At 53.7% G+C, this 24771-nt stretch overlaps 2 protein-coding genes across 14 annotated transcripts in view; one reads left to right on the top strand and one right to left on the bottom strand.

Moving 5' to 3' along the window:
• Window positions 1-9063, top strand: part of LOC122383052 (protein patched-like) — a 37479-nt gene extending 28416 nt beyond the window's left edge. The window contains exons 12-16 of the mRNA XM_043369149.1: window positions 1276-1401; window positions 2142-2859; window positions 3136-3869; window positions 4845-4987; window positions 8092-9063. Coding sequence (XP_043225084.1) covers window positions 1276-1401; window positions 2142-2859; window positions 3136-3869; window positions 4845-4987; window positions 8092-8656 — 2286 coding nt within the window. The 3' untranslated portion in view covers window positions 8657-9063. The remainder of the gene's footprint in view (window positions 1-1275; window positions 1402-2141; window positions 2860-3135; window positions 3870-4844; window positions 4988-8091) is intronic.
• A 1508-nt stretch (window positions 9064-10571) lies between these two features.
• Window positions 10572-23761, bottom strand: LOC122383037 (plasminogen receptor (KT)-like). Of its 13 annotated transcripts, none has more exons than XM_043369100.1 (8): window positions 23641-23751; window positions 22132-22297; window positions 14900-14992; window positions 14378-14508; window positions 14010-14119; window positions 13630-13754; window positions 11756-11938; window positions 10572-11117 (listed from the first exon to the last, which is right to left on the bottom strand). In XM_043369100.1, exons 3-7 carry the CDS (start codon window positions 14978-14980, stop codon window positions 11873-11875), a joined length of 513 nt encoding a protein of 170 aa, XP_043225035.1. In that variant the 5' UTR covers window positions 14981-14992; window positions 22132-22297; window positions 23641-23751; the 3' UTR covers window positions 10572-11117; window positions 11756-11872. The 13 variants fall into 13 exon arrangements, with proteins under 13 accessions (XP_043225035.1, XP_043225040.1, XP_043225034.1 ...); XM_043369105.1 differs by having other exon boundaries at window positions 13643-13754; window positions 23640-23659; XM_043369099.1 differs by lacking the exon at window positions 22132-22297.
• Between the last annotated feature and the right edge of the window lie 1010 nt (window positions 23762-24771).

Raw genomic sequence — 24771 nt, 5'->3', positions numbered from 1 at the left:
GGCCGCGCTGCAATCGCGACGCCTCGTGGGTGGCTGGTCTGACGCGCCGGCCCCCCGGGCGGCGGCCGGCGCAGCGCAACGGGGCGCGGCGGCCGGTGAGCGCACCGCTCGGCCGCCTCTGACTCAGACAGAACCGTGTGCATGTCATAGACGCCAGGCCAGTCGTAAAGCCGGTTATTATCAGCGGATTTATGTCCTGCGTATTCTATCTGATGGCGCCGTAGCTCTCAGAAACACTGCGTGACCATGGTGCGGCTGATTGAATGTACAAGAATGTGCACTGATTTTATTAAGGGTTATTATCAGTCGCGGTGTATCATTTCAATCCAGGGGTATGGCCTGCGTTAATTGGCACATGTAGCCATCATATTCGGACAGGCCCGCGCGTTCATTTGTTATTTTAACGAAGGAATTATGCAGCTGGCCGCGGCGCCCGGCGGCGCAGTAAATTCTCCGTCGGCCGGCGCGGCGCATTGTTCCTTTTGTGCGCGCCGCATGGCCGCGCTCCGTTCATTGGAATAAGCACCGGGCGGAGCCACGCAGGTCGGCCGGGCGGCGGTGAAGCCTCCCTCCCACCCGCGGAGTGACCGCCGCCGGCCGCCGCCCCGGGCCGGTGCCGTCTTGATTAGCACATTCCAGGCCGACGGACGGACGGCGCGCGGCGCACAGTGGCGCACCGCCGCCAGTTCCGCGGCCAAAACGTCACGGGAGGTGTCCGCGCCGGCCCGGGGTTCAGCTGCGCCTCACAGAGCCGACAGGGGGTCAGCGGGAGGGGGCCGCAGCGGGGGGTGTCTGCGTCTGTCCAGGGGGGGGGGGGGGTGAGAGAGGTCACAATGAAGCCGTCTCTGTCTGTGACGTGGAGTGGCCACCCGCCGCGCGCCGCAGATGGACGATTGTGACGGCCGGTGCTGTCCGAACCTGAGAGACGGACGGAAGGTCGCCGGGGCCGCCGCCGAACAGCCCGTGATGGATCACCCGGAGCGCCCGGAACGGATGGCACCTGTTGTGTATGACACGGCTGCTGATGGATGGTCGGAGCGGACCACTCCGTCCGTCCGGGTATCAGACCGGTGATGTCTGCAGAATGGGACGGCGACTGACTGATGGGATATTTTACTGTCGCAGTGGTTATATTAGCCTATCTGACATTCATATCAGCCGCTGTATCAAGTTGTCGAGCTGTCGAACTACAGTGGCTAGTCACGGATGTGAACCCTATCTGCCCTCGTGCCGAACTGTCTCCGCTGACCTGTGTTCTCTCCCTCCGTTCCACAGGACCACGTCGGCGAGGTGCTGAAGCGGGCCGGCGTCTCGGTGCTCCTGACGTCCCTCTGTAACGTCATGGCCTTCCTGTCGGCGGCCATCCTGCCGATCCCTGCGCTGCGCCACTTCTCTCTGCAGGTGAGGTGCCGGCGCAACCCGGCCTGCTGAGACCCAGTGGAGCTCAGCGCCGAGCGGGGCTTACCGCCGTCCCACGTAGGGTCCGCGGCCGCGCGTCGAAAGGCTTCACCTGGAGCGGCGGCACACAAAGGCCGAACGCGAAGGTCGGCCGTCCGCTTTCCAGTCGATCAGGGAACAGAAAAAACGGCCCCGGTCCTTGGGCCTGATTGTGTAATGGCCGAAAAAGCGAGGTGTCTGATAACAGATAGCGCAGGAGAGCTCGTGTTTCGATGTAATTAACATGTCATCGCCGGCGTTTTGAAGGGTTCCAGACGGGTCGCATCACACGGCGCTGGACGCGGTGATTATTATCTCATCTCGGTCTGTCTGTCTGTGAACCCTACCGGCGACCGCCTTTGTGGTACCAAAAACGGCCGTGTTCTGGTCTGGCCGGAGAGAGTTGTGGGCACTTGTGAATTCACGCGCTGCGTTAACGCAGATATATCACACCCGTGCGTCGGACCAGACATTAATGGGAATTTATCGCTGCTAGGAATGTTGTTGCTAAATTGAAACACCAACCTTCAATTACCTTACTCAACCAACAAAAGGTTGATGTCCGTAGAAATGGAAACAAACGTCTTGCTATACAATAGACCAGTTCTTCAGAGGAATTCCTTGGCTGAACCCCGTAGTGAACCCGGAACGGGATGTGTTCGTGAATCGCCTGTCGCTCACCATGGGTTCTCTCTCTTTCGCAGGCTGGCATCCTGGTGCTGTTCAACGTGCTCTCGATCCTGTTCATCTTCCCTGCGATGCTGAGCCTGGACCTGCGGCGCCGCCGGGCGCGGGCCTACGACATCGTCTGCTGCTGGTCGGAGCGGCCGGCCGGGGACGCGGCGGCCGAGCCGAGCTCCGAGGGGGCGCCGCGCCGCGCGGAGCCGCCGGCCGCCCGGCCCGGACCGCCGCCGCCGTCCGTGTTCACCATCACCGCTCCGCCGCTGCCGGTGGACGCCGGGGTCAAAACGGCACCGCCGTCACTAACGGCAGCACCAGCCCCGGCGTCTGCGCGGGTGGTGCGCTGCTCGGCGGCCGGCCGCTGGCTGGACCTGCCCTGGCTGGTGCGCCGCTACTACTCAGTGTGGCTGCTGCGCCGGCCGGTCCGGCTCCTGGTGCTGCTCGCCTCCCTGGCGGCCGCCGGACTGGGCGTCTGGGGCGCTGCCCAGCTGCGGGACGGACTCGATTTGACCGACGTGGTGCCGCGCGGCTCAGACGAGTTCGCCTTCCTGGAGGCGCAGCGGCGCTACTTTGGCTTCTTCGAGATGGTGGCTGTGACGCAGGGCGACTTTGAGTACCCGACCAACCAGGAGCTGCTGCACCAGTACCACCAGGCGTTCACCCGCGTGCCGAGCGTCATCAAGAATGATGACGGCGGCCTACCCGACTTCTGGCTGGCACTCTTCAGAGACTGGCTGATCGGTGAGCGATTCCTTCGTTTGTGGGCGACATGCCGTCAGTGTGTGGAACGATAAACTGTGCAGCATTTAACAGCATTTACTATAGGCAATTATGTTTTGTTTTCGTTCCATCTTATCACCAGGATAGTCTTTTGCCAGCTGCTAGTTTTATCATGCCTTGTTACTTCAAATAATTACCAGTATAGTGACGAATTGCTAATTTTCTCTCTATGGCACAAACTCCACTCAATTATAGTATGATTGGGCGTCTAATAGCGATCCCCCTCCCTCCTTGCAGACCTGCAGAGCGCCTTCGACCGCGACTGGCGCCTCGGTCTGATCGACAACGAGCGCTGGCACCAGAACGCCTCTGAGGAGGGCGTCCTCGCCTACAAACTGCTCGTCCAAACCGGCAGAGTCGACGATCCCATCAACAAGTCGCAGCTGCCGCGCAATCGACTCGTCGAGAACGGCATCATCAACCCCAAGGCGTTCTACAACTACCTGACAGCGTGGGCCTCCAATGACGCGCTGGCCTACAGCGCCAGCGGCGCCCAGCTGCGGCCCGAGCCCAAACAGTGGCTACACGTGCCTGGAGACGTGGAGCTGCTCATCCCCAAGTCGCAGGCGCTCGTGTACGCGCAGATCCCGTTCGCGCTGAGTGGCCTCTCGGATACGGAGGCGATTGTCGATATGATCGCCGCGGTGCGCCGCGTGTGTCGGAGGTTCGAGGAGCGCGGCCTGCCCAACTTCCCCGCCGGCGTGCCGTTCACCTTCTGGGAGCAGTACGCGAGTCTGAGGTTCTTCCTCGGTCTGGCGCTGGTCTGCGTGTTTGCGGCCGTGACGCTGGTGCTGGCCGTTACTCTGATGAGTGTGTGGGCGGCCGCGGTGGCCGTGGCAGTCATAGGCCTGACGCTGCTCCAGCTGCTGGGCGTCATGGGACTGCTCGGACTGAGACTGAGCGCCATCCCGGCCACCGTGCTCATCATGGCCGTCGGACTGGGGGTTCAGTTCACCGTACACGTACTGCTGGTGAGTGGCGCGGGAGGGGCTTGGGATCGCCAGGGTGGGTGCTTGGTGCAGCCGGCATGGGTGGGTGCTGTGCTGGCCTCCGTATCGGTAGAACGATTTGGATTCTTCCTACCCATAATAATTCGTTACTAATAACTACAACTCTAGGGTGGTGGTTTTTCAGATGTTTGTTTCCTCACCGAGTGGCGCTAGGATACCCAGTCGAGAAAGTATTCAAGGAGAGTAGGCGAGGGGTCAGCTGTTGAGCGTCGCGTCCATGGCGTGACCCGCCTCCGGGTGCAGTGAGCCCATTAGACGTAAACAGCATTCGGGGGACATTAGCGAGACCCCACGCAGAGGCGATCCCGCAGTAAAAGGCCGCCGTAATGGGATTGATCCCATAAACATTGTTTATGGGACACTGCTGACGAGTTGACTAACTGACCTTGGAGAATATCCGAGTACGGAGCGCCACGCCAGTTCACTGCGTTTTCTGAGTTTTTGTTTACCACTTGACAAACAAGCCGGGGTAATGCCAGTGGGAGATGTATCATTTTCGCCATTCCCGAGGAGAAAACGAGCGGCAGCTGGGCAGGGCCACCCGTCCCGGCTCGGATTTTATCTGTCGCCGTCCCGACACGGCGTGACAAAAACGCGCGGGCGCGCGGCGAGCGCCGGGGGTCGGTCCATGGATCATCCCCGGCCGCCACACACGGAGGTCGGGGCGGCTGGGGAGCCGGACGGATGTCGCAGCTCTCCGCTGGGTCGGCGCTGCGAGCTCGGGGGACTAGATGTAGGTGGTAGCTCTGGTTTACTGACAGGGAATGCTAAATACCGTAAGGTTGGTTATGTGTTCACTTCTAGGACGTGTTGACGATAAACGCTCACTCATAATTCCTAGCGTAGGGACGTATCAACTGCCTTTCGTTTTCCACTGACGCGTCTGCCGAGTACCGGCATATCTTGACCAGTTGCTCTCCGCTGTCCTTTCGGCAGGGTTTCCAGACGAGCCTCGGGGACCGTGCCACGCGCGTCCAGCGCAGCCTCGAGCAGATGTTCCAGCCCGTCTTCCACGGCGCCATCTCCACCTTCGTCGGCGTCCTGATGCTGGCCTTCTCAGACTTCGACTTCATCGTCAGGTGAGCTAATTTTTGACGTGATGCGACCTTTTGCGACGTGGCTTGTGATGTGCGTGATATCACAGCGTGATAAGCACTGTGCCATATTCTGACGCGTTGACTGCCTAGGGTGGATCTTTGGATCACAAGAAGGCTGTATGGTTCACGAAGAGATACATCAAGCAACCACACCACGCTTGAAGATGGGATTTTGTCCATCGCTGGACGCATTTCTCTCAATTTCAACATCACAGTGTGCCAGGCTCGTACACCTTAGCTCTTTGGCGGTGAGCGGAGCGATCTCAGAGTCGAGTCTCCCCTCTCCTCTCCGAACCAGCCGCTGACCCGGCCCGTCCTTTCTGATCGCCTCTGGGGCGGACCGGCCGACTGAATATCAGCCCGGCGACCCAGACCAGGCACGCGGCACGCTTCAAACGAGCCAGCCGTTTTTGCCGCAGAGGTGAAGCCGTCTTCTCAATTAAGTTGGCCATGAATCATTGCGGCCGATTATGGCGTGGAGGCGGCGGTTTTTACGGCATGCGTCTCGTTCGAGCGGCTGTCTGCGTTGGCGGAGGGCCGTGCGTTGGCGGGGAGGTATGCTGATGTGCAGAGGGAGGAGTTCGCTGTTCCGGCAGTGGAAACTCGCCTCAGCGACCGATGTTGCTCGAACGCCGGACTGGGTTCGAGCACATGTCTAAGCCCCAGAACACGTGTCGAGGAGCGGCCGTCGGCAGCACCCAGTCAGTCCCGAGAAATACCCGCGCCTGTCCTCACGGCGACCACACACGGCCGGCCAGCGGACACCTGCTCTCCGGCCAGGCTGCGGCTACCGTTCCGAGACACAGCTACTGTTCGGAGAGATTACAGCCGATCGGACCGGCGGCGCTGCAGAAAAACGTCGCCGATCGGGACTCGGGCCGCCGCTCCGCTCCCGGTATCACTCGCCGGATAATTGCCTTCCGTCGTCTCTCCGTGTTAACACGGGATCTGAGCCGCGGCTGCCGGCCGGTCTGCACGGGCACGTCATGACTCGGAGCTGTCGGGGATTAGCGAGGAGCGGGATCTGGGCGACCACCCGGCGGCAGCGCGCTCTGCGGTCGGTTGACGGATGACACCAGCGCAGACACTGACACCAACAAACGAGATAAACCGCAACAAATTGGGAGGCCCGCGCCGGGTGGCCGGGAGACTCCGTGCCGGGAGAGGTGGATCTCGGTGGTCGGGAGATCCGTTATACAGAGACAGCGCTACACGTGGGACCTGAGCTGGGCCGAGCGGTGTCCCCGTCCCGTCCCGGTTCTCCTGTCGGCAGTTCCGATCGGCTGATATCGGAGTATTTACGGGGCGTCGTGCGTCGTGAGGCTGCTGCCCTCGTGAGGCTGGGCCTCGGCTCGCGTCCGGAAAGATTTCCCTTGCTGAACTTGCTCTGGCATAGGAATGGTCACGGACCTCCGGGATCAAATAAAAGTATACTGAAGATGGAACTTGCACATTGGCTAACTTTGAGAGCACTGTTTGACGTCTTCATGCCTTGTGTCAGAAGCGACTTCAGGCTGTTGAGAGGGATCACGCTACTATTGGGTGGAAGACAGCCGTCAGCACGAAGTGTGACTTGATGAGTCGTGATTCTCTATTGTCGATAAGAAGCTGGCTAAGAAGCAAGACCACCTCAGACCACCGTGTATCTGCGGCGAATCTCGGAGCTCGCAGAGCGGGCGGCAGGCCAGCGTCGGCTGGTCGACCCACGCACCGGCCTGTGTTCTGAGCGGCCGCCAGAGACAGTCCGGTATTTACGGCCCGGCACAGACACACATCCTGGGCTGGCGTCTGCCAGGGAGCGGCTCAGTGACGGCCGCCGGACGAGCGGCCACACCGCCGGTCGACCACCCACCGCGCCGGCCCGCCGGAGCACCCGCCAACGACGGAACGCGCCGGGCTGGGGGCAGACTCGGTAACGGAACGGCGAGCGGGGCGGAGCAGGGGGCGCTGGCGTCGCGCCTCTGACGGGAGCAGCGAGGGTTGCTCTAATTGTGCCGTAAGTTGTAGGTGATACGAGTTGGACGTAGTTCCCGAGTAGTTCCCTATTGCAGCTCACAGCACAGAACCCCTACCCGTACCGCCAATCGTTTTAACCCGGCAGTTGCTGGGGTATTTCGCCACCCACCGTTTGCTGGGGGGGGGGGGGGCGTTAAACGCCCCCAGCCGATAACTCGAGAACCAATAGGCGCAGCGAAACGCACGAGGCGGCAAACGAAAGAACGCGACGAGACGCTTCAGATGAGTACTTTAAAGTTGAATTTTGAGGTCACAGGTCGGGTCAAGGTCAGGTCAAACACCTGAAATCGGGCTTTCAGTAGCATGGACTTCAGGACTTCGCAATGGGTGCCTCTCGTCATAAACTCTGTCAAAACGGTGCACAATCCATCATATAAGGCCTACAAGAGTGTCAGCTCCATGTAGGGGTCAGTCAAGCATAGGTCAGGGTCAAGGTCAGGTCAACCGGGTAGGCAAATATCCCCGAAAATCAAAACTGATATTCGCAGCCTGTGACACATGTTTTATGGGTAATTTGGGGCGTAGAATACGATGGTGACGTTCATTTAATCATATGTGTACGTGTCTGGCTCAAAAAAATCAATTTAAGAAATGCATGTATCATGGTCGTGAAGTAGTCACGAGAAATTGCCAAGATTCAGTTCAATATTTTGGAAAATGCGGAACGACAATCAATAATCGAAGATAGCCATTTGATTGTTCATGGTATTGGCAGTCTAATGGCGTTTACGGCATGTCTGTATGTTTATTCTATGATTTTATATGATTTTTTGAACATATGTCGTTTTTGGTCGAAAAGTCAGAAATCATGACGTCACTAAAACCTCGATATCTCAAAAATTTTCCGACCGATTTTTTTGAAACTTTGTCACAATACACTTTAATCAATTCCCTACAGGTACCCAAAATTTGGCGCGCCTGCGGCGCGCCGTTTTTATGCTATGGCCCGGCGAAAAAAGTGGGGGCGTTTAACGCCCCCCCCCCCCAGCAACTCGCGGGTTAATAAGCTATTTGCCGCTCTTAGCCTAGTGTCTGACCACTACTGACCGGCCGCCGTCTGTCCGTTCCAGGTACTTTTTCTGCGTGCTGGCCTCGCTGGTGCTGCTGGGCCTGGTGAACGGGTTGGCCGTGCTGCCCGTGCTGCTCTGCTGGCTCGGCCCGCCGGCCGAGGTACGGCCGCGGCTCGGCGGCGCCGTGCTGCCCGCCCCCAGTCCGGAGCCGTCCCCTCCGCGGGTCCGCGGCCCGCGAGTGTACCGCTCTGCCTCGCTGGGGAAGGCGGCGGGCGGCGGCGGCGGGGGAGGCGGCTCCCGGCGGCTGCAGCCGGCGGAGAGCCGCCTCAGTCTCAGCACCATCTCCGAGGAGTCCTCCGGCTCGGCGGCGTCCGGCGGCCGGCGCGAGCGGCGCACACACGATATCGTGGTCGAGCCGCGTCTGGTGGTGGAGACGTGCTACCCGGACGGCGCAGAGCCCGACGACGGCCGCTGTCTCACCACCAAGGTGACGGCCACCACCCACGTCAAGGTGGAGGTGCACACACCCGAGTGTGGGACGGAGACGGGGCGGAGGGGCAGCAGGAGAGCGCGAGCCACCGCCACGCCGCCGCCCTACGTGGAACGGAGGAGCTCAACCAAGTAGCCCCGCGCCGCGCAGAGGAGGGGGGGAGGAGGCCGGTGCCGCGGGCGGCCGCCGGCAGTCAGCCAGCTCAGTATTGATGGCGCAGTCTCGGCCGGGGACTCGCGTCGGCCCGGCGGCGTCCGCTGACTCAGTTGCCAGTTCAAAGTGCTCGACTCGGGAATCGTACCTCCGCTGTTGTTATTTATTTGTCTCGCCGGCGCGCGCGCTGGCGTTTTGTTGTGAGCGGCGCTCCGCTCTGTGCTGTCCGCCGCTCGGCGCTCGAACTGCCATCTGTGGGCAGTTCTGGGCGTTACCGACTGATATTTTGTTGAATCGCGCGTGTATACGTCTGCTGAGCGTGTGTATTGTGACCACGAGCTGCCTTATAAGTGCCTGTGACATTGTGTAAAATACATCGCAGTACTGTCGAGCTGGTGTTGATTGTGGTGACCGTCCTCTTATACAATAACCTAATGACTTAGTTGAAAAGCGCGTCAACTGTTATCCACGGCCCATTCAACATTCTCCTGTCCGATTCAGGCGTATGATGGGCGAGCGCCGAGCAGACTAAAAGGAGATATTAGGGGAAGGTGGATAAGTTGAAACCGATCAGAAATGCCACCACGACAGGAAGGCGACGTTGGGAGTCGATTGCGTGAAAGTGTCGAGCGTCTGAAACAAACCAAGGGTGATCAATCCAGCCCGCAGCTTAAACGCAGCTCCGACGACGACACGGAAAGTGGAGACTCGTGATCAATCCAGCCCGCAGCTTAAACGCAGCTCCGACGACGACACGGAGACTCTTGCAAAAAAAGCCCGTATTAGGTTACACCAGCACTCATGACCCGGGAGGAATTAATTGGTCTCTTCCTGCATCGTGCTAGTAACTTTCTGCCCCCGGGTAGATGGGAACGTAGTAAAACGGCAAAAATAATTATGTCGTGAGAAAATATGCCAAGGATGACAATTAATGTGGGCTAAAACACACAGATAAATGATCCCAGGCAATACAAATGACAAAGCGTAATTGCAAACGCATTTAAGAAAATTACGCCCCTGCCACTGCGCCCCCGGTCGCAGTGGCAGAGTATCGAAAGGAACGAGTCAAGTCCCGGTATACGAGTATATCAAACCACCAGATAATGGTAGGAGAAATTCAAACTAAATAAGGGTATTAGTCGAAATGTGGTCCAAACACCGGGATGTCGACATGCTACTGGATCCACTCCTTTTCATGACACCATCCACTCCTTTTCATGACCAAAGCAAATACACTTCAATCCTAAGCATGCAGAAACTTACAAACATCTATGTAAACGATAAGGACCGAAGACACCAGCAGGCATTTAAGCAAGCGGACACACTGAAGCCAAAGCTGCAGAAGCGGGCGTGGGGCATCAGCCGAGGAACCATGCATGCAAACATACCAACGCATGTAGCAGCTGCGATGACGGTTGTTCATGCATAAGCCGTAAGCACACAGTGAGGGCGTATCTACACTATCGAACCATGGAGGCCAAGCCAGTGTTTCCCAAAGGCACCGTGCATTTTTATTCTGTTTCAATCCTGACATTATACTGTGACATCCCTTCAAAACACACCCAGCTAACGCCCTCAACATACCAAATGCAAACATACCTTTCAAGTTTCAGAGATAGCGGCTTTCAGAGACAATGACTTCGAAATACCACTTTCTACTGTATTCGCTCTTGATGACAATTAATGTGGGCTAAAACACACAGATAAATGATCCCAGGCAATACAAATGACAAAGCGTAATTGCAAACGCATTTAAGAAAATTACCGTCATAACGCTGGAACCCTTTCAGCTTGTAATCGAAATAATGAATGCAGGTAACGAACAGTGCCTGTGCTGTGGACGTCGTGCCCCCCCCCCCCCCCTCCGACTTGCGGAAGGAATTTTGACAATGGAACATGAAAGCGACTCATGTATTGCATGGAGACACATAACAATCATACAGTACCATATCGGAATCACCGGGACACTGTAATGATTGTGGCAATCACTGTCCGTCTGTCCGTTTCATACTGAATACTCATTTACTAAGAACACAAACTCGACCTCTGACCGCGCCCCCAGAGCTGATCAGGCGCTCAGCTTCCCATACACTCAAACAGCCAGGCTCATCACAACGATCAGGTAATTCGGCAGTGACCAATGACCATCCCTTCCAAAGGCCACGGGCCGCAGCTGATGCAACGAACACAATTGAACGGCAACACCGCACTTTGAACAGCCCGTCATACTAGCTAGATACGTTTGTGATTATCTCGACGCCCGACGGTGACACCGTTAACTACCTTGCCTGCTACTCGTATTGCATTTAGTCGCCGAGGTTCAGACGGCGGCAGAGCCTCGTATGCAGCACTGGAGGCACTGAGGGGTCCAGAACCGCTCTGAACTGATCCCCCGAGCTGACAGGAGTCCGCCGGCTAATGCAGAGTGGACCTAGGTCGACTCCTGTGGTCAAACCACGGGCAGGGTCGGCTGGGTCAGATCGAACATCACGCGTCCAATGGTCCAGGTTAGATCGGTCGCAGTGGCAGAGTATCGAAAGGAACGAGTCAAGTCCCGGTATACGAGTATATCAAACCACCAGATAATGGTAGGAGAAATTCAAACTAAATAAGGGTATTAGTCGAAATGTGGTCCAAACACCGGGATGTCGACATGCTACTGGATCCACTCCTTTTCATGACACCATCCACTCCTTTTCATGACCAAAGCAAATACACTTCAATCCTAAGCATGCAGAAACTTACAAACATCTATGTAAACGATAAGGACCGAAGACACCAGCAGGCATTTAAGCAAGCGGACACACTGAAGCCAAAGCTGCAGAAGCGGGCGTGGGGCATCAGCCGAGGAACCATGCATGCAAACATACCAACGCATGTAGCAGCTGCGATGACGGTTGTTCATGCATAAGCCGTAAGCACACAGTGAGGGCGTATCTACACTATCGAACCATGGAGGCCAAGCCAGTGTTTCCCAAAGGCACCGTGCATTTTTATTCTGTTTCAATCCTGACATTATACTGTGACATCCCTTCAAAACACACCCAGCTAACGCCCTCAACATACCAAATGCAAACATACCTTTCAAGTTTCAGAGATAGCGGCTTTCAGAGACAATGACTTCGAAATACCACTTTCTACTGTATTCGCTCTTGTCGGCCACTCGGTGTACGAAGTGTAGGGATTTCGCGAGGACGGTCAGGATGTGAGGCTAGCCTCCCAGGTCAGCAGCAGATGGGACAGGGCGGCCGTCTTAGGTTCAGTCTGGCGGACAGGAGAGGAGAGGAATCTGTCAGCAGGAGTGGGGGGGATGGGGAGGGTTAAAAAAGGAGGGAAAAACCCTGGCAGCAGCGGGGACCGGGACAGGCGGTAAGGATAGGGGAGAACGATCGTCGATCAACAGGGGCAAGTCGAGCTGACCAAAGATCGGTCCGATTCCACCAGTGCATCATATGTCTGGGTCAGTCGTGGATCCCCAAAGGTCCACTGCTTGGAATCAAATCACGTGAAGGGTCAGATGTGACAACTAAGGTGCTTTAGACAAAAGTTTGATTGCATAACAATTATGAATATACAAATATATTTGTATTTCGAATTACAAATGGAAACAAGTTACGCAAAATCAGCCCACAACCTTAATTACACCTCGCGGGTTATCTACAAATCAGTGCACATTGCACATAACAAGACACCGGCGGGAGGCACACGGTTAAAACACGCACCTAACATCCATTCCCTATCACAGCCACCGCAGTGGCAACTTGTTAACTATAGTCCCTTCCAGGCGTTTTAGGCCAGGTCTTACAAACGATATTCCCTGCTTAAGATAGGACGACTTAACTAAATCTTAAAACGAAGGTCAATATTTTAGTCAGACAATACAATCGTAGATGCATCTTAGTTGGAGTGGGCACCTAGATGCCATAGGTATCGCCTAATACATAATTTTGACAGATCCACAGAACTTGCACAGAACCTTATTCTGGGACTTCAGACGTCAACGATAAACTTGAATGAAAAAGGTTCATGCATAACACACTTCGACGATACGATTATAGTCACATAAGTAAGCCTGAGCTTAACAGCTAAAATATATCTGCTGTAAGTATGGCCTCTAAAAAATAACAGAACTCTAAATAGTTTCTAAGTTAGTCACAGGGAAAACACTTGAGAAAAACTGCAGGGCTGCTGTACGTAAAAGTTCAGACGGAAATCGAACCATTCTACCGTAAAGTTACTGGCAGTTTGAGCTACATTAAACTGACAATAGCACTAAGCCAGCTCATCGGGAAATAACCAGACACAACAACCGCTAAACGGAGGTAGAAAAAACACCATGTTTAACATAGCACGACAAAAAAAATTATTCGGAGGTGCTACTCGAAGCAGATAATAGTCGGCAGCCGCCCGGATCTGCCGCAAAACTCACCCTCCGCAGGCATTGTTGGTTAGAACGAACTCTGAGTGACAACAGCACCAGTTTGTGAAGAAAAAAAAATTGTGAGCTGTGACCATTGCTTCCCTCGATCACTATCATTATCAGCTATCACTAACAAGTAGCCCATACCTGCTCTGGCTTATGCACGCAATCAACCCAACTTGCAACTACCAACCGGACCACCGGCCTCTGGAGGTGACCTACGGCTGCGTCAGCAGTGAGAGACGCACAGACACAGACAGGCAAACACACGACCTATCACACGACAGGACGCCACAGTCAAACGGTCTGACGTCACTCACACGATATGACGTCACAGCTAAGCCACAGGCCCGGGCAGGCAAGGCGGACGCACGGCTAACCCTCCCTCCCTTCCATAAACGCATCCTCTCTAATGGATGCTACAGGACGCATGCTTCTACAAGGCGCAGCACACCGGACAGTGGCGGCGGCGCGAAGCTGCAGTTACGCCACCGCCACTAGGTGGCAGCACGGACTACATGTAGACGTCGCGCACCTTGCGCGTGTACCTCTGCTCGTCGCTGAGCTTGTGGCGAGCGGCGTCAATGCCGGAGGTGGTGGGCACTCCGCACGGCGGCTCCAGCAGCTCCGTCTCCGAGCGCATTATGTGCTCCGCCTCCGCTGAAAGCGCAGGGCGGGAGGACGGGTCGGGTCAGGTCAGCCATTGGTTCGGGTTAGGTCAGGTCAGATCGTCGGGGTGGGTCAGTCATCAACGGGGAGGTCCAGCAGCGGTACCGACTGCAGCATGTAGTCGCAAAGTCTGCACGTAATGCGGATGTGCGGCCAATGAACCGAAACTATTTCGCTCACAAAAACATATTCTCCCAACACTATTCCCGGACGAGTCAAACCCACCCCTTGCGAACAAAACCTTACCTCTGATGCGTTCCAGTTTGTTTCCGTAGGCCAGATCAGCCTGGTATCCGACGATGAACGTCAGCGGGAAGAACGGGAACAGGGCGGTGCGCCGACCGGTTCGCCGCGCCCTGCCAGCGCGGTGGGGAGTCAGCAGATCGGGGTAGAGCTACGAGGGCGCTTAATATAAAAACTCCGTAGTTCTCGTCCCCTATTACAGCTTTCCCTACCTATCCAACCTTTGCCCGTTCACAGATGTCATTTAGCACACATCCAGCTAATTTCATACCGATTACCGACAGCGGCAAGACTGCTAATTTCACGAATCTGAAGGTCGGCTAGCTACATTGACAGCAGGGACCGGTAACCTAATCCTCGGCGGCACTTACACCGCGACGGCGCCGACCAGGCCGACCGTGTAGAAGGCGGCCCACCAGTAGAACAGCTCGCGGGCGCGCGCCACCTGCAGCGCCTGCATCCGCTGCCGCATCTGGTCCTGCATGTGGATCTGACGCTCCAGCTGCCAGCATGGGATACGGTTACACACAGGGCTACACGGTGAGTTTTTTTTGCAATATTTTTATCTTTTACAGATTGTAACACTTTCACAGCGGTCGATTTAGTCAACATACTGGTATTTAAAAGTAGCGGTAGTATAGTAGTCAATGCCAGATAGTCATTGTCTTTACTCTCTACCATTCTTTTCTTTTTAATGATGAGCCATTTAGAAGCAGCACATGCTAACAAAATATAGCCCATATGTAGTAAAATGATAAAACAGATTAGGCAACAAGAATGAGGCAACAACATCAGAAATGAAGGGAAATTGGAGAACACTTGGAGCAAAAAAAAAATACAGTGTCAAACACTCACTGTATACATATCGAGATGCCTACAAAGCAAATTCATACCTGAATGCTCTGCATCTCTATCATGAATTTCTTGTTCTTGTTGAAGCTCTCATCAAGTGCCTTTCCCATGAAATTTCCCATGATGAATTATCTCTGAAAGAGAAAAGAAGTTAAAACAAATGATAAAATAGACAATCTTTAAATAAAGCACTTGCCCCTATTGTCATCACCGTCTCGTCGATTTCTTATACGCGCCTGTTCTTGTTCATGCTGTATTTTGACAGAAAATAAATGTTTGCCCGGGTAGAAAGGTATGATATGGGTAGCAGACAGGTAAAGGACAAAAGAATGAGACAAGCGGTTTCTGAAAACACACAAACGGCAGTGCACAGTCAGCACGAGCAAAACAATAGCACAAAGGGGGGAAAACATGCTAGTTTCCATGCAAACCATAGCATAGCAGTTGCCGAAGTGATCACGGTTAATGTTAATGACAATGAAGGCTTATCTTTGCCAGAGATATGACCGAAAGCAAACGACACCCAACAAGTAACAACACAAACATCACTCACCAGAAGTGTTTCCGATCTGACGGTGATGAAATCGCATGCAGCGCCAAGCAACATATGTACATCATAGCCCATAGGCGAATGCTACAGGCCACCATGCTTAGCAGACACAGACTGGGCCTGGGGTGCATGTACCTTCAATGACAAGCATGCCACATTCAATACTCATCTGTAAACCAGGGAGATAACACGTTACGACTGACTCGGTCATCACATTCATCCCCCTCGTTTTCGCGTAGCGAACACAACTAAACCGAATACAATACTTCTATCTGAAGCACTCCAGATCAACATCGCTCAACTGCATCTGCGTCAAATGTTGACAGCTGGGAAGCGGAGCACCCTTCAGTTCCTTGCCAACACAAAGTTCACAGCCAACACAAACGCAATGATGCACACGATCATCAACGTATCGCGCTCTAGTCAGCTCCGCGACCGCTCGAAACTAGGTACAGTCTTCAGAGCTTACTAATCACCCCGTATCGAGCTACAGCCTCGACACCACAGCTCAGGTGGCGTGCACGAGCCACCGTCGGTAAAAGTCACTCTCACGATGAACTCGTTCGCTGAATGTCGCCACTCTGAACGCACGCAACACTCTGTAAGTGTCCACTGTCGCAAGCGTTCTAAACGCGGGCGCCGCTGCCGCAGCGCGCCGCTCCGAGTCCAGCGACGGCAGGCCCCGCCGCGACAGCAAGCCGTAGCGCGACGGCAGCGCCCGCCGCGACAGTAGGCCGCGCCACGACCGCCGGTAGCACCCCGGCCGGAAGCACTGTCCCAATAGCAGATGCCGCCGCCCCAGATGACGACATCAGCGCCGCCCTCGGAGCCGCTCCAGCCGAAGACGACGCCACCATCGCCAGTCTCAGTCGTCGAAGGCGTGACAGGTGGGAATCGGGGCTGGGCAGTGATAGACGGATGAGGAAGCTCAGCCCGAGGCACAGCACATTTCTGTACAGGACGAGGAAATCGGGCCTCTTACTCCCCATCAACCTTCAACTTCCTCCAATACGCATATCTTGGTTACCGGGCGATGATAGATCGCTCCCGATGCCGTCTTCAGCTCAGCTGAACGAACCCTTCCATCTTCTCCCGTGTACACCTCAGTAACTCGCGCTAACGGCCAGAAACCTCTGGGAGCGCTCTCTTCAGCCATTAACACTACATCCCCAACTGTCACATTTCTCGTGTCCTCCTGCCACTTGCTCCGAGCAATCAGCGAAGGGAGATATTCGCGACGCCACCGGCGCCAGAAGTGGTCGGCTATAGTCTGTGCTTGCCTCCATCGCTTTCGACTGTTGACTTCCTTATCTTGAAATCTCCCTGGAGACAGGTTCGCGTTCGCGCAGCCCAGAAGCAAGTGGTTAGGTGTCAGCGGATCTAGATCCCGTCCATCGATGCTGATATATGTGAGGGGCCGACCGTTCAGCATCGACTCCACCTCAGTGAGCACAGTGTGGAGCACTTCATCTGTGAGGCAACTGTTCCCCACAACCATTTTCATAGCTCTTTTCACACTCCCCACTAGCCTTTCCCAAACGCCTCCCATATGTGGAGCTCCAGGAGGGAGAAACTTCCATTCAATTCCTTTCTGGCTGAGCTCATCTGTGATCCTCGATTGGTTCAACTCTGCTAATGATTCTCTGAGCTCCCGCTCTCCCCCGACAAAGTTGGTCCCGTTGTCAGATAGTAGCAGCTTTGGCTTGCCGCGACGAGCGATGAATCGTCGCAGGGCGAGCAGAAAACTGTCTGTGTCTAGACTGTGAGCTAGTTCTAAATGCACAGCCCTTGTTGCACAGCATGTGAACAACACGCCATACCGCTTCTCTATCTTCCGAAGCCTCTTCACTTCCATGGGACCAAAGTAATCTATCCCGACAGTGTTGAATGCTCGCGTTTCATCGAACCGACTGGCTGGAAGGTCGGCCATTCTCGGGATTCGCGGACCACAGCGTCTGCGCTTACACTGTTGGCACTTGTGGATCACGTGCTTCACCAGCGACCTTCCTCGACACGGCCAGTAGTGTTGTCGGACTTCCGTGAGGGTGCGCTCCATTCCAGAGTGGAACACTTGCTGATGAGCGTCCGCTATAATCAGATGTGTCACTTGGTCTTCTGATGCCAAGAGCGCCGGATGTCGGCTAGCGAACGGTAGAGGGGCGTTGCCTAGTCGCCCGCCGACACGAAGAATACCCGCATTGTCGAGGAACGGCGACAAGTTCCTGATCCGACTCGATCGGTGCACCAGACTTCCTGCGCTCAGACTCCGAATCTCATGTTCGAAATGTCTGTTCTGTGCTTCACGCACGATGACCGCTTCCGCCGTCTCCAGTTCAGCAGCAGACAGAGGCCCCGTCATGAGCTGCTGGTTCCCGGCCTCTCGCCTCAACTGGAGATTTCGGATGAATCGAATCATCCAGGCGACCACTCTTTTGTACCTCAACCACGAAGAGAAGCTCGCTGGATCCGGAAGGAACTCTCCTGAAGCACTTCTGGCGCTAGTAGCACCGACGGTCCGCACTTCCGGATCCGAAGAGTTCAGGATATCTACAGCGCTTTGAGTTGGCCACTCATCCTCCTCTTCACGCAGAAAATCAGGACCTTTGAGCCAGCTTGGCTCTGTCAGCAGCTCCTCCGAAGCAAGCGGGAGTTGGTATCTGCCCCATCATGGAGTTACCAACCCTCATAAGCCGGGAAAGCTCAGACTGGTGTTCGATGCTGCTGCCTCCTTCCAAGGCACGTCTCTCAACAGCGAGCTCTTGGTGGGCCCCGATATGCTGCTCAGCCTACCGGGAGTACTGTTACGCTTCCGAGAGGAGGCCGTGGCTATCGTTGGTGATATTGAAAAGATGTATCATCAGGTCCGTGTGATTCCCGACGATCAGCCTGCTCTGAGCTTCTTTTGGAGAAATCTGGATCTCACGAAACCTCCAGATGCCTACAACATGACGGTGACGATTTTCGGAGCTCGGTGTAGCCCAGCTTCAGCCAACTACGTCTTGTGTAAGACAGCCATGGATCACCAGGAAGATACAGTCATTTCCCGAAAGGCAGCGACGGCCGTCCAGCGTAACGTCTACATGGACGACCTACTGAGAACAGAGAAGACAGTCGCAGACGCAAAAGCACTGAGAAGCGAAGTAACGAAGCTGGTATCGAGAGGTGGGTTTAGGCTCACAAAGTGGCGAAGCAATTCGGAGGAAGTCGTCCTCGACGTCCCAGAGGAAGAGAGAGCGGGTATGGATGGACCGACGGAGAACGTGCTCGGATGCCCGTGGAATTCGGTCGAGGATACTCTGGGTGTTCGATGTGTTGAAGTGGAAACCTCGCAGCACATCACGAAGCGGCGCGTTGTTGCTATCGTTGCCCGTCTGTTCGATCCCATGGGTCTTGTGGCACCGTACTCTCTGCAAGCGAAACTACTCGTGCAGAGACTCTGGGCGCGGGGTCTCGGATGGGATGAGCAACTGAATGAGCATGAGATGCGCATTTGGCGCGCATGGGTGGCCGAATTGCCTCGTTTGAGTGACGTGGTGGTACCGAGATGTTTGCATCCGAACCTAGAAGACGATGAGCGGAGGTACGAGATGCATATATTCTGTGATGCGTCGGAGTCGGCCTTTGGAGCGGTGGCGTTCCTCAGATCAGTGCAGCTTGGCGGGATCAACGTCGGCTTCATTGCAGCGAAGACACGAGTCGCGCCTTTGAAGCAGCTTTCAATTGTCCGTCTCGAACTCCAGGCAGCGGTGATGGCTGCCCGACTATCAGAAGCCATCGTGAAGGAACTGACTTACCAGATACATCGGACTGTGTTTTGGAGTGACAGCGTCGTTGTCCTGAAGTATCTGAACAACGAGAGCCGGCGCTTCCACACTTTTGTGGCTAACAGGATCGCGGAGATTCGGGAATCCTCTGATCCAAATCAGTGAAAGAAAGTGCCAACCCATTTGAACCCCGCCGACGCTTGCTCCCATGATCTTCTCAGCGCGATCTTCCTCAACAGACCTTGCTAGAGGCTGATGTATCTTCACCCCGAACGACTCAGTTTTCCACCAGTCTTCGATCGCAGACGTGAGGTCGTGTTCCACTGGGGCTTTCCTGATGAACATGACGTGCCGGAGTGGTCCTGGGACCAGACCCTTGACCGTGCCAGTCAATGTCCACCCAAACGCAGTTCTTACTGCTACTGGTTGACCAGGTCTGCCGATTCTCACCTCCTGTTGAATGACGGCTTCGATGACATTTGCCCCTAAGAGCAGTTTGATCTCCACTCCCCTGTAGTCCGGAATGTCCAAGTCCAATGTATGCTCCCACCTGCATCTCTGGTTAGCTGATATCTGCGGTGGCTTCACGTTTAGTCTGGGAACTGAGAAGGCCTCGGACACTTCTATCGGTACTTGATCACCACTTCGAGGGCTCACTAGGAGCTTTACCTTCTGTGAGCTCTGAGGGCTTCCACTGCCTTCAACGTTCTGGAGACAAAGATCACTCGGTGTTCCTGTGATATTCAAGGATGTCAGCACATCGGCAGCACAGAGTGAGGTCTGCGACCCAGGGTCGAGCAGAGCAAAGACGTCCTCGAACGTGCTGCCCTCGCCGTGGATACGAACTGGCACTATCTGCAATAGTGTCTCGGACTCGTCAACCGGAAACGAAGTCGCCACCGTGCGATGAACAGAAGTCTCCACTTGCGTTGGTGCTTGAGCGTCATTTGCAGATGTTTGCCTTTTGACGACATGATCTTGCTGCCGAGCTTCCTCCACAGGCCACTGCCTTCGAAATACACGACTGCTGCCATGCAACAGCTCGTGATGACGCATGGTGCAACCTTCTTCTCCGCATGGCTTAGCCCAGCGACAGGTCCTTATCAGATGACCGTGCTGCAGGCATACAAAGCACAGTCCACGGTCAGCCACAAACTGCGCTCTGTTTCCCACAGACCAGCCGGCGAATATGCTGCAATCCGCCAGGTGGTGAGTTCCGTCACAGCAGACGCACGCCGTGTGGTCAGTACTTGTCAACAAAGTAGCTCTCTTCGACGATGTCCTCCGTTCAAGTACATGCGAGACGGGATCGATGCAGTTCAAGGCGATCTTAACCTGTCCCCCAAGCCACTTGCTGAACGTGGCTAGCGACGGTGAACTGAGTTCCGACTCAATCTCATGTCTGCTCCACTCCCTTCTGAGATCGGCGGGGAGTTTCTCGACCATTCGTTGCAGATTTTCGTGACTCATCAGATCACCGTCACAGTGAAGACTCTGGAGAACTGTCACTGTGCAATTGACTTTTGTGTACAATTCTTCTAGAGCAGCAGCACTAGAGACGCCGATGCGCGGCGCACCAAACAGGGTACTGAGGTGAGCACGGACGATATCCTTTTGACGACCAAACCTCTCCTGCAGCACCATGAGTGCGTCGCGGTACAAGTGGGGGCTGTACATGAATCCCGCTATGGTCTTCTTTGCCAGTCCAATAACTGATGCCTGGAGATGCACCATTTTTTCAGTATCAGAGAGTCCGTCCCGACTGTCCACGAGAGCACAGAACAAACCGAACCACTGCGGCCATTCCAGTGAATTGCCACTGAACTGTGGCAATGTCACTTTCGGTGTGTTCCTGTTGGATGCCGAGCAACAGCGTCTGCTTGACGCCTTGTCCTCAGGCTCGAGAACGGTTCCTGTCATGAGTGCTTCTTTTCCTTGATCGTGATGAGCCATTGGCGCATGAACATCTTGCTCGGTGAGGTCCGGAAAATCATTCCTCCGTTCCCATTGCAGATCGTCAAGCGCTGCTTTCTGCAGACTCGCTTCCAGCGCGGCTCGTGAGCGAGCATCTGCCGCCTCCTGCAGCATACGCTTGCGCTTCAGCTCTTGCTCCTGTTGTTCTATTTCAAGCTGTTTCTTCATCTGGGAAAACTCCATCTCCTTGATACGTTCTTGTATTTCAGCTTCTCTAGCCTTTGCTACTTCGGATCGCTCTGAGACCGCAGAGTTGGCAGCCACTTGACCCACCGCTGAGGCAACTGAAGGTGCTTCATCCTTTCTCGCCTCCAAATGTTCACTTATCCTTTCCACAGCATCAGAGTACTGCTTCTCGACATCTTCTATGTACTTTACTGCCGTTTTGACGTCTTCTTCTTGTGTAAGCTGGTCGACAAAACTATCATGAGCTTCTTGAACAGCTTCGAATGTCAGGTCCAATTCTTTCAGTATCTTTGTCAACTCAGTGCGGCTTCCCTTGGCTTCTATCAGAATGAATGCTCTCCGTCTTGTCCTAGTCAGTGTTCCCAGCTTCCTTGCACGGGTCTGCTTCAGCGTCTTGAGTTGTTTGTCTGCATCCATTTTTGTCAATTATATATGGAAACTTCTGAAACTGTCATCACCGTCTCGTCGATTTCTTATACGCGCCTGTTCTTGTTCATGCTGTATTTTGACAGAAATAAATGTTTGCCCGGGTAGAAAGGTATGATATGGGTAGCAGACAGGTAAAGGACAAAAGAATGAGACAAGCGGTTTCTGAAAACACACAAACGGCAGTGCACAGTCAGCACGAGCAAAACAATAGCACAAAGGGGGGAAAACATGCTAGTTTCCATGCAAACCATAGCATAGCAGTTGCCGAAGTGATCACGGTTAATGTTAATGACAATGAAGGCTTATCTTTGCCAGAGATATGACCGAAAGCAAACGACACCCAACAAGTAACAACACAAACATCACTCACCAGAAGTGTTTCCGATCTGACGGTGATGAAATCGCATGCAGCGCCAAGCAACATATGTACATCATAGCCCATAGGCGCATGCTACAGGCCACCATGCTTAGCAGACACAGACTGGGCCTGGGGTGCATGTACCTTCAATGACAAGCATGCCACATTCAATACTCATCTGTAAACCAGGGAGATAACACGTTACGACTGACTCGGTCATCACACCTATACCTTGCAAATGCCACAGCTTAATTGTGGTGAGAAGTAATTATATATCAAAAATTACTATACTACATCTTCTTAGAATCTCACTATAGAATCATTTTACAGGTAACTAGATTGAAAAACATGGAAATGATGACCAAATCTTGTCAGTGCGAGCCACAGGGACTCAGTCAGTGAGGTGATGTAGCGGGAGATTCGCTGTGCTGCCCTAACATGCAAGGGAAAACATGTCACTGTTCAGAAAAGAATGACATGTGGACCGTACTTTTACCTTTGAATGGCAGTGTGGTGCAGTGCATATTTTGTGTGGAACATTGTGGGCCTAATGTCATCACTGTGCTGAACCACTGTGCTGGTGTTGCGTTACCTATTAAAAAAAGAAATAATAATAAAAGTGGGTCACAATGTGACAGCCAGGAAAAATGCCTAGTACCTAGTAGTTAGAGGTAAATTATTGCACTTTTTATCAGAAATGATTTACTTTTTGTAATAAAATTGATAGCCTTTGGCCTTTGCTCATTGCAATCTTTTGCTGAGTTCCAGCCTGACTGGTGTGATCCAGTGCAGACTAGTCACCCTGGCTGCTGGCTAGTGTGGCTCGTCAACTCTGTTTCCATAGTTAGGCACCTACTTGCGAGTTAAGATTGATATTGCTTATAAATTTAATCCAATCATTTGAATGGAAGGATTCACAAGAACATAGCCCCTGCTAAGCGAAGCTTGTTGCGTTGACCCGACCCTCTACCATCCGAATGTGCAATTTTGGTTCTATGGCAGATTGCAGAATTTGGAGTACAAAGTTTAACATGCGTACACAGCCGCGCACCGTGCACGGCTAGGCCCTCACTGACTTCACCCTGGCTACGGCCTGCTGCAACCATTCCTGTCAGGGACTCAGGAGGCCCATAAATGTCAAGTGCCCATCATGCTTCTAACCCAGACCAAGACTGTTATAACTGGGGACGTGTGCTCTCACCACACAGAGTCAAGTGCTCTATCGACTGAGCTATGGGACTGGCAATCAAGATTGGCAAAAATCAGCTCATCTACCTAACTAACAAAGCACAGCAGTGAACAAATAAGTCTCTATTAAGTGAATTTAATAAAAACAATTTCATATCGTGCAATGACAAAGGGGGTAAGGTTATTTAAGATGGAAAGTTAACCTCAAACTTGCGAGATAAAATTCAAAGACAAACAAATATAAAATGAATGGCTGACAAATCCTTCATCATTCATGTGATCATAATAAAGCATGTATTACATAGCAAGTAAAATTACTACTTAGTACTTAACCTTCAAAAGTTTCGGCCCTTGCAGCCCGTCCTGCCGTCCCAACACAGAGAAAAACAAAATAAAAAATAATTGACAAGTATCCGCGCGCAGCACACTATAATGCTTCAGGATATAATGTTCATCATTGCACGCAAGACTGTTTACGCAAGTTAGTATCTGGCTAAAGGGCCGCAACTGTTGGGTAAAATCTTCGCTAGCAGCACTTGCAAAATAATGCGAACACAGCTTTTTCTTTTTGTCTCATGCCCACCATAAACGAGATAATTATTTTGCTGCAAATTTATGAGTTAAACACTATTTCGCAGCTGTCTCCTCCCAACGCAAGCTACCGCATACAAAAAGCAAAAACTACATATCTGCATGTAGGCACTAGGCAAAAAGTCAATGTCACTGACATTGTAAGGGTTATGTTTAATTTGTAACGATTTTTACCGCGCGCATTACCAATTATTGCCTACCCACTGGCCAGTGGCGCGGGAACTTCTTCCAGACTGGGGGGGCTGAACCATAATAGAAATCAACCTAGGGTACCCCCAAATCTAGTTTTCTCACCGGTTTTAGGCCACTTATTTTTCAGACCTTGGCCTTTTCAACAACAAAAAAAAAAGAAAAGAAAATATTTTCAAAAAGTGAGGTATTCCGTCTCAGCTGAGTGAAGAAACTACCGTTTTGGCAACCTGGAGTAAAGGTTTTAATCTGCCAAATGAGTTGCCGAGCCAGTGAAATAGGTGGATTTTTTACTTACATGCTTTCTTCCTTTGTGACCCACAACCCCTAATTTGGGGAGGACAAGCTGCCCGACGGTTCCTGGCCTCATGAAACGTTGTGGGGCACCGCCCCCACGGCCGCAGAGTTGTGGGGGCAAGCTTCCCCCACTGCCCCCTCCCCCGGTTCCCACGCCTATGTATGAATCTATGAAATTATGTTGGTAGATTTCCGATTTCGATTCCTCCAGCTGGGGGGGGGGGGGCTCAAATACATTACGAGCCCCCCCAGCCGAAAAGCTGGGGGGGCTCAGCCCCCCCTAGCCCCCCCGGTTCCCGCGCCACTGCCACTGGCACTGCCGCCAGGCGCCATACATAGAGCAGCACAATATCAGGAAATATGTATAGCATTATAGTAATTTTCGGA

Source organism: Amphibalanus amphitrite, unplaced genomic scaffold (assembly GCF_019059575.1).
Source record: "Amphibalanus amphitrite isolate SeventyFive unplaced genomic scaffold, NRLGWU_Aamphi_draft 000153F_arrow, whole genome shotgun sequence".
In the NCBI taxonomy this organism is placed as follows: Eukaryota; Metazoa; Arthropoda; class Thecostraca; order Balanomorpha; family Balanidae; genus Amphibalanus; species Amphibalanus amphitrite.
Note: the sequence above shows the minus strand (reverse complement) of the source record. Positions and strands in the feature narration are given on the sequence as shown.